At 43.0% G+C, this 12,722-nt stretch overlaps 1 protein-coding gene across 4 annotated transcripts in view; it reads left to right on the top strand.

Moving 5' to 3' along the window:
- LTBP4 (latent transforming growth factor beta binding protein 4) overlaps positions 1–12,722 on the top strand; it is a 922,370-nt gene that overhangs the window by 760,685 nt on the left and 148,963 nt on the right. For all 4 annotated transcript variants that reach the window (XM_069207205.1, XM_069207206.1, XM_069207204.1 and 1 more), the window contains one exon: positions 1,661–1,789. In XM_069207205.1, coding sequence (XP_069063306.1) covers positions 1,661–1,789 — 129 coding nt within the window. The remainder of the gene's footprint in view (positions 1–1,660; positions 1,790–12,722) is intronic.

Raw genomic sequence — 12,722 nt, 5'->3', positions numbered from 1 at the left:
CACCAGCCTTTCCATGGCAGGATCTCCACCATGGAAAGGCTGGCAGACACAAGAGTTGTGATCAGCATGGAGGAGCTGAGTTCAGTGCTGCTGTGACTAACTATGAGTCCGCCCGCCGTCAGCCTGTCGGGAACCTTGTTCCCAGCAGTGACGGTGGTCCCATGGCAGTCTGACTGACAGGGTCGTAATGTGGTGGTCAGACTGCCTGGAGTGCAGCGGTCCGACCGTCACCGCAGGGCTGGCGGTCTCAAGACCGCCAACCTAGTAATGAGGGCCTAAGTTATTGTTTTGGTACATTTTTGTTTTTTAACAAATGTTACCAGCAGTTCAACTTTACATTTTTGTTTTGAGAAAAAAATTAATGAGTTTATGTAACAAAACAGGTTGACTAAATGCCTCAAAACGTCTGTGTCAAAATTATTTGGCACAGATCATGACACAAGGTCTGCAGAATTAAGGATCCTTTCCCATGACACCAGAAAAAATATACCAAATTAAATAGTTAATAGTGTCTAATGGGAAAAAATGGAGGAGGACCATCTTTGTCCTAGGAGTCCATCTCTGGTGCTGTCAAATGCAGGGGCCTTCTAGTCTTGAATCTACCACCTAACTTGTTCTTTCACTGCTCTATACTTCCTATCTCTTTATCACAATCTTGCAGGTGGTTCTTTTTGGTCCCTGTTCTCACTTTGTCACTGTTTTCCTATCTTCCTCTTTCCTTCTCGTTTTTTCTTCCTTTGTCTCTCTTGCTTTAGGTCAAAGTCTGATGATGGAAATCCCAGTCCCCATAAATGACTAACCATGCCTATCACCTACAACAGTGGTTCCCAAACTTTTTTGATCCCCGGCTCCTTTGACCTATTGGCTGTGTTGGCCACGGCTCCCCGTTATGTTACTTTTTTTGGCGGGTGGGGGAACGTAATCCCAGCCTGTACCTGTACCTACACTATTTACCATTTGTCTTCTTTATTCTCTCCTTCACGTTGCTGAAAACCATTTATTGGAAACTATTTTTGTTATAGGGATATTATTAATGGTACTTTGGCGCCCTCCGCTGGTCAGAATAATTAATGCAGGGTGTTTTTTTCCAATACCACGAGGAAAAGCTACCGATTCAAAGCACCTCCGAGTGGTTTCCAGACTGTGTGCGGCGCCCCTGGCTAGTTTTGACGGCGCACCAGGGAGCCGCGGCGCACAGTTTGGGAACCACTGACCTACAACCACTGGCATAAATGAATCACTGGGTACTTGTAAAGGAGTACTCTAAACATGTGTCATCGGAGACATTGCACTTCCACTGTTCCAGTAGAGCTGAGAGGTGAAGTGTTCCAGGAAGAAGAGTAAAACATACCAGAAGCACAAACTAAATAACTGTATTCTCTGGCCTCCCACGTTGGTAACACTGAAAGCACAGTATAAGGTCCTGTTACTCAATGCTCAAGATTCAAAAAGGTTGAAAAGGGATAAAGTTTAATTAGGTTTTTCCTCTTTGACACAGCATTCTACACATAAATCTAAATATGTTCAGATAGACATGCTTGCGACTACATTTGACCTCTAACCTACAGTTCTCTTTGTATTGCAAAGACAATGAAAATTGTCTTCAGTTTTCTTGAGGGATCTTCTTTTTGAACTCAACCTCCTTTTGTTTCTTCATCAGATGTAGATGAGTGCCGTCAGTCTTCCCGCCGTTCTTGTCTCAACGGCCGGTGTGAAAACACAGTTGGAAGTTTCTTGTGTGTTTGTTCAGCAGGATTTAAGTCAAATACTCAGGGAACTGAATGCCATGGTAAGTAGAGTGTGACTGTTCACCAATGAATATATGTAATCTCTAATTAATGCAAAGTATGCAACCAAAATATTGGTTACAAAATGTCTCATCATAATATCATGGTTAAAATATTGTGACCACAAAGCTGTTGATCAAAATATCGAAGGCAAGTATGTACTTTTTAAGTGTCTTACTATAATATCAAAGTGCAAAGTGTTGTTTAATTTAATATTATTTTTATTATGTTTTGTTCTTTTTGTTTTAAATGCTATTTTTAAACATATTTTTCCAAATAAAAATATAAAATATTTTTTTTTAGGTCATTTAGATTTGTTGGTTGATTAAATGGATAATGTTTACATTTATATGCTAATTATTAATTAGTTTATTTTTTCTAATTATACCTTTTATTTATTACTCATTTATTTACGTTTTAGGTACACTGTTAAATATGTATTCAATTTTAACTTTGGGTTGTTTAGTTTAGTGCGGTATTTGATTCGTAGTCTTCTTTTAGTTAGATTTTAAAATAATGCTACTTGATTAATGTGACAACTATGTTTTATATTTTAAATGGTAATTTATGTCTGTTGTTTAAATATTCTTAGTTACAAAATATATTTTAGTTATGGAGTGTGGGATTTTTACGGTATCGGGTGGGTAATGATTTTTTAAATATATATTAGTTAGCGGTAATTGATTTGCGTTCTTTTTTTTAAAATGGTTTATTTGTAAGTTCTGTGTTTTTTATGCATCTTTCAAGTAACAGAACGTGTATTATATTAAGCTGTGATAACAGACGAAAAGTCATCTGACCCCCTTGTACCTGTATTATCTAGATGGAGACAATAAAAAAAAGGAAGCATGGCTTTCGCAACAGTGCACTAACAACAAAGACACATTGCTCGCAACACTTGTGTAGCCCCATTATATCCCGATTACTTCAGTCTCCAGTGACGATAAGAGGCGATAAGAGATATGCTATTAAACAACCCCAAATGTCTTCGGGCCTAGGGGGCTCACGCAGTTCTTCCCCATTAAGTTCAAGTTGGGATCTGCAGTATGCCATGTCTGATAGTCTCTTCTTGGTGGGTTTAATCCTACTACCGCAGTGAAGAGCCACCCTTCTCTTTGCCAGCAACGGGGCCACTGACACATACCTCCGATCAGCTGGCTGGTAATCTTTGACCAACCCCAGTAGGCAAACAGCAGGATCACAGGTTTTTAGCTGCTCACTATGTCAGTTTAAGTCGCAGTAACTTGAGTCCAGTATTGCATGACAGAGGTGCATTGCCAGGCCAGGTGTAGGAAGTCCGTCTCTGTTGCCACACATTGTACACAGTTTGAGTCCTCCCATGCCCCACAGTTGCAAAGTTGACAGGAGTGTAATATGTTAGGTGCAAACGTTTAAAATTAATTGATCTCAAGTTGCAGTTAGAGGTGAATGTGTGTGTAATTGCACACAGCAGAACTGCCTCCTCTATGGGATGGGTAAGTATTGCATTCCAGCTCTCTAGGGCCTTAGCAGTGATCAGCTATTTAACTTCCAGCATTGCATTAAAGAGTTAAGTAATTAAGGGCCAGATGTACGCAGCTTTTTTCGTGTTTCAAACGGCCCGATTTGCAGAATCGGCCAGTTTGCGACAATAATTTTTTTTTTCGTATGTACAAACCCTATTTTGCAATTCAGTAATCTAATTGCCGAGTATCAAAATAGGTTTGCGAGTCGCAGTTAGGAAGGGGGGTTCCCTTCCTAATTGCGATTCGCAGTGCGATGCATGATTGTTTTGTGACCGTGAATGCGGTCACAAAACAGTCACAGTTAGCACCAATTTCAAATTGGTGCTAACCCATTCGCAAACAAGAACCTTCCCCTTTGTAAATGGTAGCGAAAATATTTTTTCAGAGCAGGCAGTGGTCCCGCAGACCACTGCCTGCTCTGAAAAAATGAAAAAAAATCTTTAAATTTTTGTTTTTGAAATCCATCACGTTTTCCTTTAAGTTAAACAGGCTGCATTTAAAAAACAGGCTGCATTAAAAAAAAACTGCTTTATTTAAAAGAAGTCACAGACATGGTGGTCAGCTGTCCCAAGTAGGCCACCATCCCTGGGACTGCAGCCATTCCCAATAGGGTCGGAAATTGCGACCTATCTCATGAATATTTATGAGGTAGGTCCTTTGCAACCCCATTGGGAATCACAACCAGTGTGAGATACACTGTTGTACATATGATTTTGCGACTCACAATTAGCGCCTCGCAAATGAGTCGCAAATTGCGAGCAGCAAAACTCTGGGTCGTACATCTAGCCCTAAGTGTCTTTGCGTGTGGCTTGTGAAGATAATCTGTAATGCATTTAAAGAAGGAGGTGCCTTTGGGAAGTGGGGGTATAGGGCGTACGCAGCCGCTCAGAACTGATAATATATGAAAGCCAATAATGCAGTGTGGTTTTGAGCGCTTGTGAGTTCCTTGAGATAAGCATCCCCCACAGTTTTTAGGCTGACACAGGTAAGTATTTGGAGCGTTTTACCTTCCTGGGTTACCAAAATTGCAGGGTGGGTACTAATGGTAATGCTAGTGTGTATAATGGAAGTTTCCCCGCTAGTCCTTCGAGTCTCTGACAAGCTGTGGAAGTGATATGTACTGTGTTAATCTCAGTGCGTGGGTTCCCCTTTTGGCTGTGTGTTAGCAGAAAGCTTCACGGGATGAGCATCATCCTGCTCCACTGCAATGTGTGACATATAGTCATGTGCTATGTACCAAAAATGGGCAAAATGTGTCTGGGTGTAGAGATAATACAGGTAAAAGTTAGGGGCATTGAAACTCCCCCCCGGCCCCCCCACTATCGTACGGCATGGTAAGTATGTCCCAACTAATTCTTGGATGTTTACCAGCCCAGACCATCATGATCAAGAGTGTCTGCAATTTTCAGAAGAAATACGCTGGCAGGACAATGGATATGTTTACAAACAGGTATAGGAATTTAGGTAACATCACCATTTTAAGGACTGCTATTCTATCCGCCAGTAACAACAGCAGCCTCTTCCATCTAGACACTTGATCCTCCAGAATTGAGATGGTTCTGCCATAGTTAGATCTGACCACCTGTTTGGGGTCTTTATGTATCCACACTACAAAATGTTTAACAGGATCTGTGACTTACATTAGTGGAAATTCAAGCAAGCACTGGTGAGTGTCAGATGTGAGAGGAAATATAACAGATTTTGACCAGTTAATACATAATTCAGAGTAGTACGCAAATTTAATGTATTCTCGGATCACGAGGGATAGGTGCACAAGGGGATCAGATATGTAGCACTATATCATCTGCATAGAGAGAGATACTCAGAGGCCACAACCCAAACTGCAAGGCAGATACTGCATATTGTTGTTGGATAACACAAGCCAGGAGTTCCAATTTTAAAGCAAACAGCAAAGGTGCCAGGGGTCAGCCCTGTTGCGTGCCGCTGCCTATGGGAAAACCGCCAGATGTATGTCCATTGACATTCACCCGGGCTACCAGATCTGTATATAAAAGGCATATCCAGCAGAGGAATGCTCCCGGCATGCCCATACAGGCCACAGAATAGCCCATGCTATAAAACATGCTATAGAATTTAAGGCCTTAGTGGTGTCTAATAAGATTGCCTCTGCCTGTAGGGGAGGGTCCTGCTGGTGCAATAAGGCAAATTTAGTATGCAGGTTGTGTGCAGTGGATCTGGATGGCATAAAGCCAGACTGGCCTGGTAGAACCAGCTTAGGGAGCAGTGGTTGAAGCCGCGTTGCCAGGATTTTAGCCAGAATTTTCATATGAATATTTATTAAAGATAGAGGCCAGTAGGGCTCAAAGTTCTGGTGTTTTATCCGGTTTCACCGGTGTCACTATTAAGGCCTCCTGCAAAGAGGGGGGTAGTAGCTGTTTCTGATAGGCCTCTCCATGCATTGCATGATGATGGTGTGCAAAAAGCTCACCAAACTCCTTATACAACTTTCCTGTCAGGCCTTTTAGCCCTGGTGCTTTGCCATTCAGAAGTGCCCATTTCGCTTCTCTAACATCTTCAACTGTGATGCATTGCATGAGATATTACCGCTGGCCGGGGACAACCACACCAGTGCTACAACCTCTAGGTACAGGTGCTGTAAAGGCCGGTGTAGAAGTGCTTAAATATGGTGTGGATAGCGGGAGGGTCATAGTGCACATTTGCACCTGCATCAGCTATCTTAGCTATATGTTCTGCATCCCTTGGTGCTCTCAGTTTTCCAGTGAGGCTACGTACAGGCCACCAACCCCATCCCCTCCGTATGCACATGCCACATGCCGCTTGGACAGAAACTGTGACTCTGGTGCCGCAAGGTCATTGAATTCTGTCAGGTGCTCACAGATAGCCCCAGGGTAGCCTGACTGGGCCAACCTTGTATTCGCGCTCAAGGGAGTGCAGTTTGGTTTCTGTTTTGTGTAATTGAGAACATATCGTTTTTAACAAACCCACTTGAGTGCTCATACAGATACCGCTAATAGTAACCTTGAATGACTCCCAGATGGTATCTTTCCCCGCAACAGACCCAACATTTTTATCAAAGTACTCAATAATTGCCACACGAATTCTTCTTTGAACACAGCATCAAGCAGTACCATTGTATGAAACCTCCATGTACATGGGGCAGGAATGATGGTAGGCAGTGCTATACGCAACAATACTGGTGAGTGGTCTGAAAGTGGTTTGGCATGTGTTTAATCTCTTCTACCCACGGGCAGATCTCTTTAGATATCAACCAACAATCCATCTGGACCACATCCCTATGCACTGATGACACAAATGTGCCCTTCCTTTGCAGAGGGTGGCATACCCACCAGGTTTCAACTAGGACATACTCCTCCAGCCCCTCTCATATGATATTTTCAGATTGTTTGCCATGCCAGTCCATCACGGCAGATCTGTCTAATGTCGGATCTAAGTACTTGTTCAAATGTCCACCCCATAATATAGTGGACGGTGGCAGTGTGTGTATGTTTTCTTGTGGAATTGAAGAAGTCAGGATTGTCATATAAGGGTTGTATGTATTAACCAGTGTGATGTGAGTGCCATAGAGAACCCCCTGTGCAATTGCCAACCAACTCTGGTCGTCCACCAAGGAGTGTGTAATTGTGAAGGGGACCCAGTGTTTTACTAATAGTAAGACCCCTCTAGCATAAGAGGAGTAAGACAGTGCTAGACAGTATGCTGTCCATCAATAGCCCACTGTCATGCCTCTGGAGAGCGACAGATGCGTCTCCTGCAGAAGCGCAATCTGAATGTCATGGCGGACTAAGAGATTGAGGACTAAACGAGTTTTGCTGGGATTATTTAGCTCTCATATATTCCAGGTTACCTGGATTTACTTTGCCCACTGATTTGGCCATTGTAAAACTTTATGCATAATATGTATATGCAGGGTCTGCTGGGCAATCGTGTGCTGTATAGGTTGACAGGTAGTATGGGTGACTTGTACACTCTAGCTGTTTACCACCCCCCTCCCTTCAGCAATCGTAACCTGCTAACGATATTCACAAACACTAGAATATGAAAATAAAATAATTGAATAATCAAAATGAACATGACTAGTGCAGTTCTACTTGTCAAACCCATGTGGGATGCTCCCCATTGAGGTGACTCCAGGCTCCAGTTCCCCTCCAGATGAACGGAGGTGGTCGGTCTGGTCTGGAGCATGCCATCACGCAAACCCAATCAAGTAGGGCAGCTGAACTACCACCCGCACAGAGGGCGCATGTGTCTTCTCCTCCGCTTCTATAGTGCAATCCATTTATTATCAGAGCACTTCAAGTGCAGTCATCGTATGAAGTTTCGTTTTCGTCAGTGCCATCCGTGAGCTGATCATGTTTCTGTGAGGAAAGTGACTTGATGTAATCCTTGACTGTCTTGGGAGTTGTAAAAATTATTTGCTTTCTCTTGTAATCAATATGAAGTTGCGCCAGATAGAGCATGGCGCAAGGAATGTTCCCATTTTGAAACTGTTTCTTAACAGGCATGAACTCCTGGCGTGCCGCTTGGACCGCCACCATGAAGTCTCTATAAAATGCCAGGCCTCAAAAAATCATAAAAATGTTGCTGGACCTGCAGTACTGTACATGACCCAGAAACGGGTCTCAAATTGTGTGATCCTAGGCAAATAGTTTACAGAGTTGCCTTTTTCTTCATTCTTACATATGATTGCACCATCAAACATGTGAGCTCAGCATTTCTACAATACAAAAACACATATTTTTTAATTAAGTAGACTAATGACCCTTGACTCGCTTTTAGTTTACTAACAGCATTGCCATCAGGACAGGAGTATTTCTCAGATTGTTTAAGCACTCACTTTTAATAAACATATTACTAAAAAATGATGTGGTGGCATATTGTCATCTACCCACTGTAATTTTCCAAGAAATTACAAAAAACCTTTCCACTAATTTGCAGCTTTACTGATAAAACTATATAGTGTATTAACAATCTGTGAAAATTAGGTTTCAGAAAACATATCCATGGCTCATCAGCACATAAAGTATTCTGATTTGTTTTCATCCAATTAAAATATTTTTTCATCACACAGAAATACAAAATAGGCTTTCACAACTACTGACGTATATTTTGAAATGTTTGTACAGTTGACTTAGTCATTTAAATGTTGTGCCTTAGGAGCAACCTGACACCCTATATCATTTTATTTTACACACTACACAGCAGGTCACACAATTCTCCTTACAAGGTCCTGAAACTGTACAGTCGGAAGAAAAATTAATTGTAAGACAAATTGACTTCTGACCTCTGTCTGTGAGCACAGAGAAAATGTGACCTACAAGAACAAGATTTAAAGGAGTCTTTTATTGCTCCTCTACTTTCTGACTGAACAGAACACCTGTTCTTTACGGAACTCACCAGAAGGGGCGAGTAAGTCCTAAAAATAGCTCGACCTGATCAAATATGACTTGCCATAAGGATTAGATTTTTCCAGCCCTGAATGTGGCCTGACTTCCCTGCTGATGTCTTGTTTATCATGTGCCACCTTAAGCCCCTCATTTCTGTTGCGATAATTTAAGATTTTTGCTGTAATTGAGTATGAAGGCACACCAAGCGGTGGCCGTGTCATGACCGAGCGATGCACTCTTTCTGGAATCAGTAGGTGAGACAGATTTTCAGCACCAAACACTGCGGTCAACATAATTTCCACATAGGTTTCGATCTTTTCAATGTTGATGGACTCATGGGCTCCACTGATTAGCAGGTTGTTTCGACCTGAGTGTGCCTCCAGGTCCTTGATTTTTTGCTTGGATAACCATCAAAACATTTTCCAAATTGAGGCATTTCGTAGTGGCGGATTGCAGGTCATCTTCGGTTGTTGAGATGCTCTGGTCCTCCGCTGTGATTCCCACTGGTTGTTTATCCAGCTTGTTGGATATGTGATCCATGTGTAGGTTTAGGCTATTGATTTTCCCATCAATAGATTTTAAGCTGTTTTGCATCACCAGCAGTGTAGAGTCCAATGTAGTCACACTCTTGGAGCCCGAGGCCTTGTCATGATCCGATGTGGCATCTTGTGCCAGTTTAGTGGAATGTTTAGTCTCAAAGTTAAGGCCTGTCTGACTTCTGTCCACCTTCCCTAACTTTTCAGCAATGTGCAGCTTCTATGGCCCCCCAACGATTACTGATACAGTTAGCACACCTGAGCTGCAAGAGTGCACCACTGCAAGGCCACTGAGCTAGGGCCCTATTGCATCACAAATGTCTTTGAAGACGACCACTTGGCTCAGTCCCCTCCCCCGCATGCACAGATGTTGAGGTCACTAGTTGACTTCTAAGCACATTTTCATTCATGTCCAATCCGTCTCAGCAGCAAAGCATAAACAACTGTTCCACTCAGTTTTCACATGGGGTGACAGGTACTCCCTTTAACCACTATAAATTGTCTCTAGGCTCATGAAGTCAGGCCCATCAGCAAAGTTCCACCTGCGTAGTCTAGATGTGGGTAATTAGGTCAAGCTTGCCCACTGTGGCTTCAATAGGCACTGTGTCACCAGGTGCATCTAAATTGCCCCACTGGGCCCCTGCGCCCACAGCAGTGTTCGTCCTAGAGAGTTACAGGCCACTCAATCAGGCCTTCGGGCCGACATCTAGTAAGCACCATATGCTGGTTAAAAGTCTGTGAGCCTGCCCGCTGCCTAGTCATGGGCGTCCTGGAAAGCCGATCCAGAGCCAGTCCTCAGTGGTCTATAAGAGAGGCGTGGCTCCCCACAGGGGATCTGGAGGAATGCTGGGGACCGCTGCCTCCAGTAAGTGCAGCAGCCTGTTTGTTTGTGCCCCATGTGTACTCCACTGCAATATGTGCACCAGTTGAAAGCTTGACGCTCTTCACCAACAGGCGGCCCATTTGTGCCGGGGCCAGGCCTCAGGGACATAGAAACTGTCTAATTGTCCCCTCGCCTCAGGACCTCGCGGGCGTGCAGTGAAATGCTGAGTTCATACTTTATGTTTGTCCCAGGGCTCCTGATCGACTGAAGGTGTGTAGCACTCCCCTATGTCAATAGAGCTGAAGACGGCCTTAAGATGGTCCCCTTCCGTGTAGTCTCTTTGTGTGTGTGAAGAACGATCATCCCACAGCTCAGCCTGGGCCAATCTCCATGTGGCCCATGCACTGCTCCGTCCTTCACCAGTCAGCATACAGATTCTCCCCCAGTGCCCTGGCAGCAACCAAGCAGGCTCCACGTACTCACAGAGCTGCTGTGCCTCTGAGAATTCCAGGTCGCAATACTGTCAGTGCTTGTTTGGTGCCAAGTTGCCATGCGGCGCAGCCTCCTCGCGGCCCACGTGGGCAGCGCATGCAGGCCGTTATGTCCACCCTGATGTACTGCAGGGCCTCAATATGGGGTTGTTATGTTCCATCCCTCTGCACAAGTACTTTAGGCTAGATAATTATCTGATTTTGCACCAGACTGTCAGAGCTACATTAAGGTGCAGCACTCTTGCCATGGGCTCTCTTGCACCCCCTGTCAGTTACATGTTTAAATATAAATTTTTGCTGGACAATATTCATTCAAATATAAATCTGGCCTGTGCGGCTTATTGGGTGATTGGGAGGGATTTTTAAAATGAAAATATTTATAAGTTTAGGTTACCTGATTAAAGTATTAATTTTGCAATTATTTCATTATATTTGAATTACTATTTACATTTTTAAGTATTTCTTAACACAATTTGTACAACATATGTTTTAGAGATTGTGGGGTGTAATATAGGTTTAGGTGATCTTTTTTCTTTTTTTTAAATATTTTGCAATTGTAGAATATATATGTGTATGTATATATATATATATAAACATATATATTTATATATATATATATATATATATATATATATATAAGATTTCTTCAAATTTAAAACAATAACATTTATTCTATGTTATAGAGAGAGTTTTGTAGGTGTGTGTTTGTTTTTAGTTGAAATATTTAAAATAGTTTTAAGTCACATTTTGGTTACATTAAATATTTGACATTGTTTTACAATTTAGAAGTTATTTCCATTGTTATAATATTTTATATTTTTTAATGGCCAATCACATCATATGGATTCAGTGGTTGTGACTCCCAAACATGCACACTTTTTTCATTGTTTGCTACACTAGAGCTAGAATAGTAAGGTGACCTCTCCAGTGTATGTACTTTGTCAAAAGTGTTCTGGTTTCATGTTAGGACACTAAATGTAACTCTTAGCAAATTATGTACTTTCCCCAGTGTTTCTTAAATTGTAATTGCAATATTAAATATGCCTCCCCCAATGTATGCACTTTCCCCAATGTTTGTTGGACTTGGTTTAGATTTGTAAACCTCTCTAACCACTCACTCCCCAATAAATGCATTCTTCTCTCCCCATTGTATTCACTTTCATCAATGTCTGCTTAACTGGAACTATGAGACTTAGGGCCTCATTATGAGTGTGGCGGTCGGTAGACTGCCACACTTGCGGTGGCGGTGGGACTGACGCAGTCGCAGTGGCGGTGGGACCGCTGTGCTCCTGGTGGTCCCACTGCTACATTACAGCTTTGCGTGCAGCACCTCCTAGAGACTGCTGTCACTGCCAGGAACATTGTTCCCGACCGGCTGACGGCGGTCTGAGTTGTGCTCAGCCACTGCGGCACTGAACTCAGCACTGCCATACTGACTACAACTCAGCTTTCCGCCAGCCATTCCATGGCAGTCACCCCACCCAAGGGAAGGCTGGCAGAAATCCAGTGCCGAGAGCCACAAGGGGGCCGCTGCACTGCCATGGCATGGGCAATGCACAGTGCATGGGCCACCTGCCCAGCACCATCGGAATGCGCCTTTTGTTTTGCAGACAGTGCACATTCGGATGCCGCTGTTCTGCTATGGGTTTGGCCTCGGCTGCCTTAGGGAGCTGAGACCAATACCATAGCACTGTTCCCGCCGGTCAGCTCAGCTGGAATGTCGCTTTACAATGTTCCCTTTGGTCAGCTCGGCGGGAACATTGTAATACAAAAGGGGGGATGCCATCAACATGGAGGTGGCATTCTTACTGTGGCATTGGCGGTCTCGTGGTGGGACCGCCAATGACATAATCAGGCCCTTAATCTGCCATGTATCCATTTTCTCCAATGTTAGTTGCACTGGAATTACAATAGTAACTCTCACCCTCCCATGTATGCACTTTATTCACTGTTTTTTAATTCGGAGATAGAATATTAAATGTGACCTTCGCAATGTATGTGTTTTCCCCAATTTTTAATGGGTTGTACTTACAGTGATACATTTACATCTTGCAATGTTTACACTTTCCCCACTGTTTTTTAGACTGGAGTTAGAATAATATATTTTACTGTTCCCAATGTTTGCTTTCCCTAAGGTTTGTAATATTTGAGTAGACAAAGTAAATCTCAGTCCCTCAATGTTTACACTTTCCC

Source organism: Pleurodeles waltl, chromosome 9 (genome assembly GCF_031143425.1).
Source record: "Pleurodeles waltl isolate 20211129_DDA chromosome 9, aPleWal1.hap1.20221129, whole genome shotgun sequence".
NCBI classification, from domain to species: domain Eukaryota; kingdom Metazoa; phylum Chordata; class Amphibia; order Caudata; family Salamandridae; genus Pleurodeles; species Pleurodeles waltl.
The sequence above is the reverse complement of the archived record's forward strand: the minus strand, read 5'-3'. Positions and strand labels throughout refer to the sequence as shown.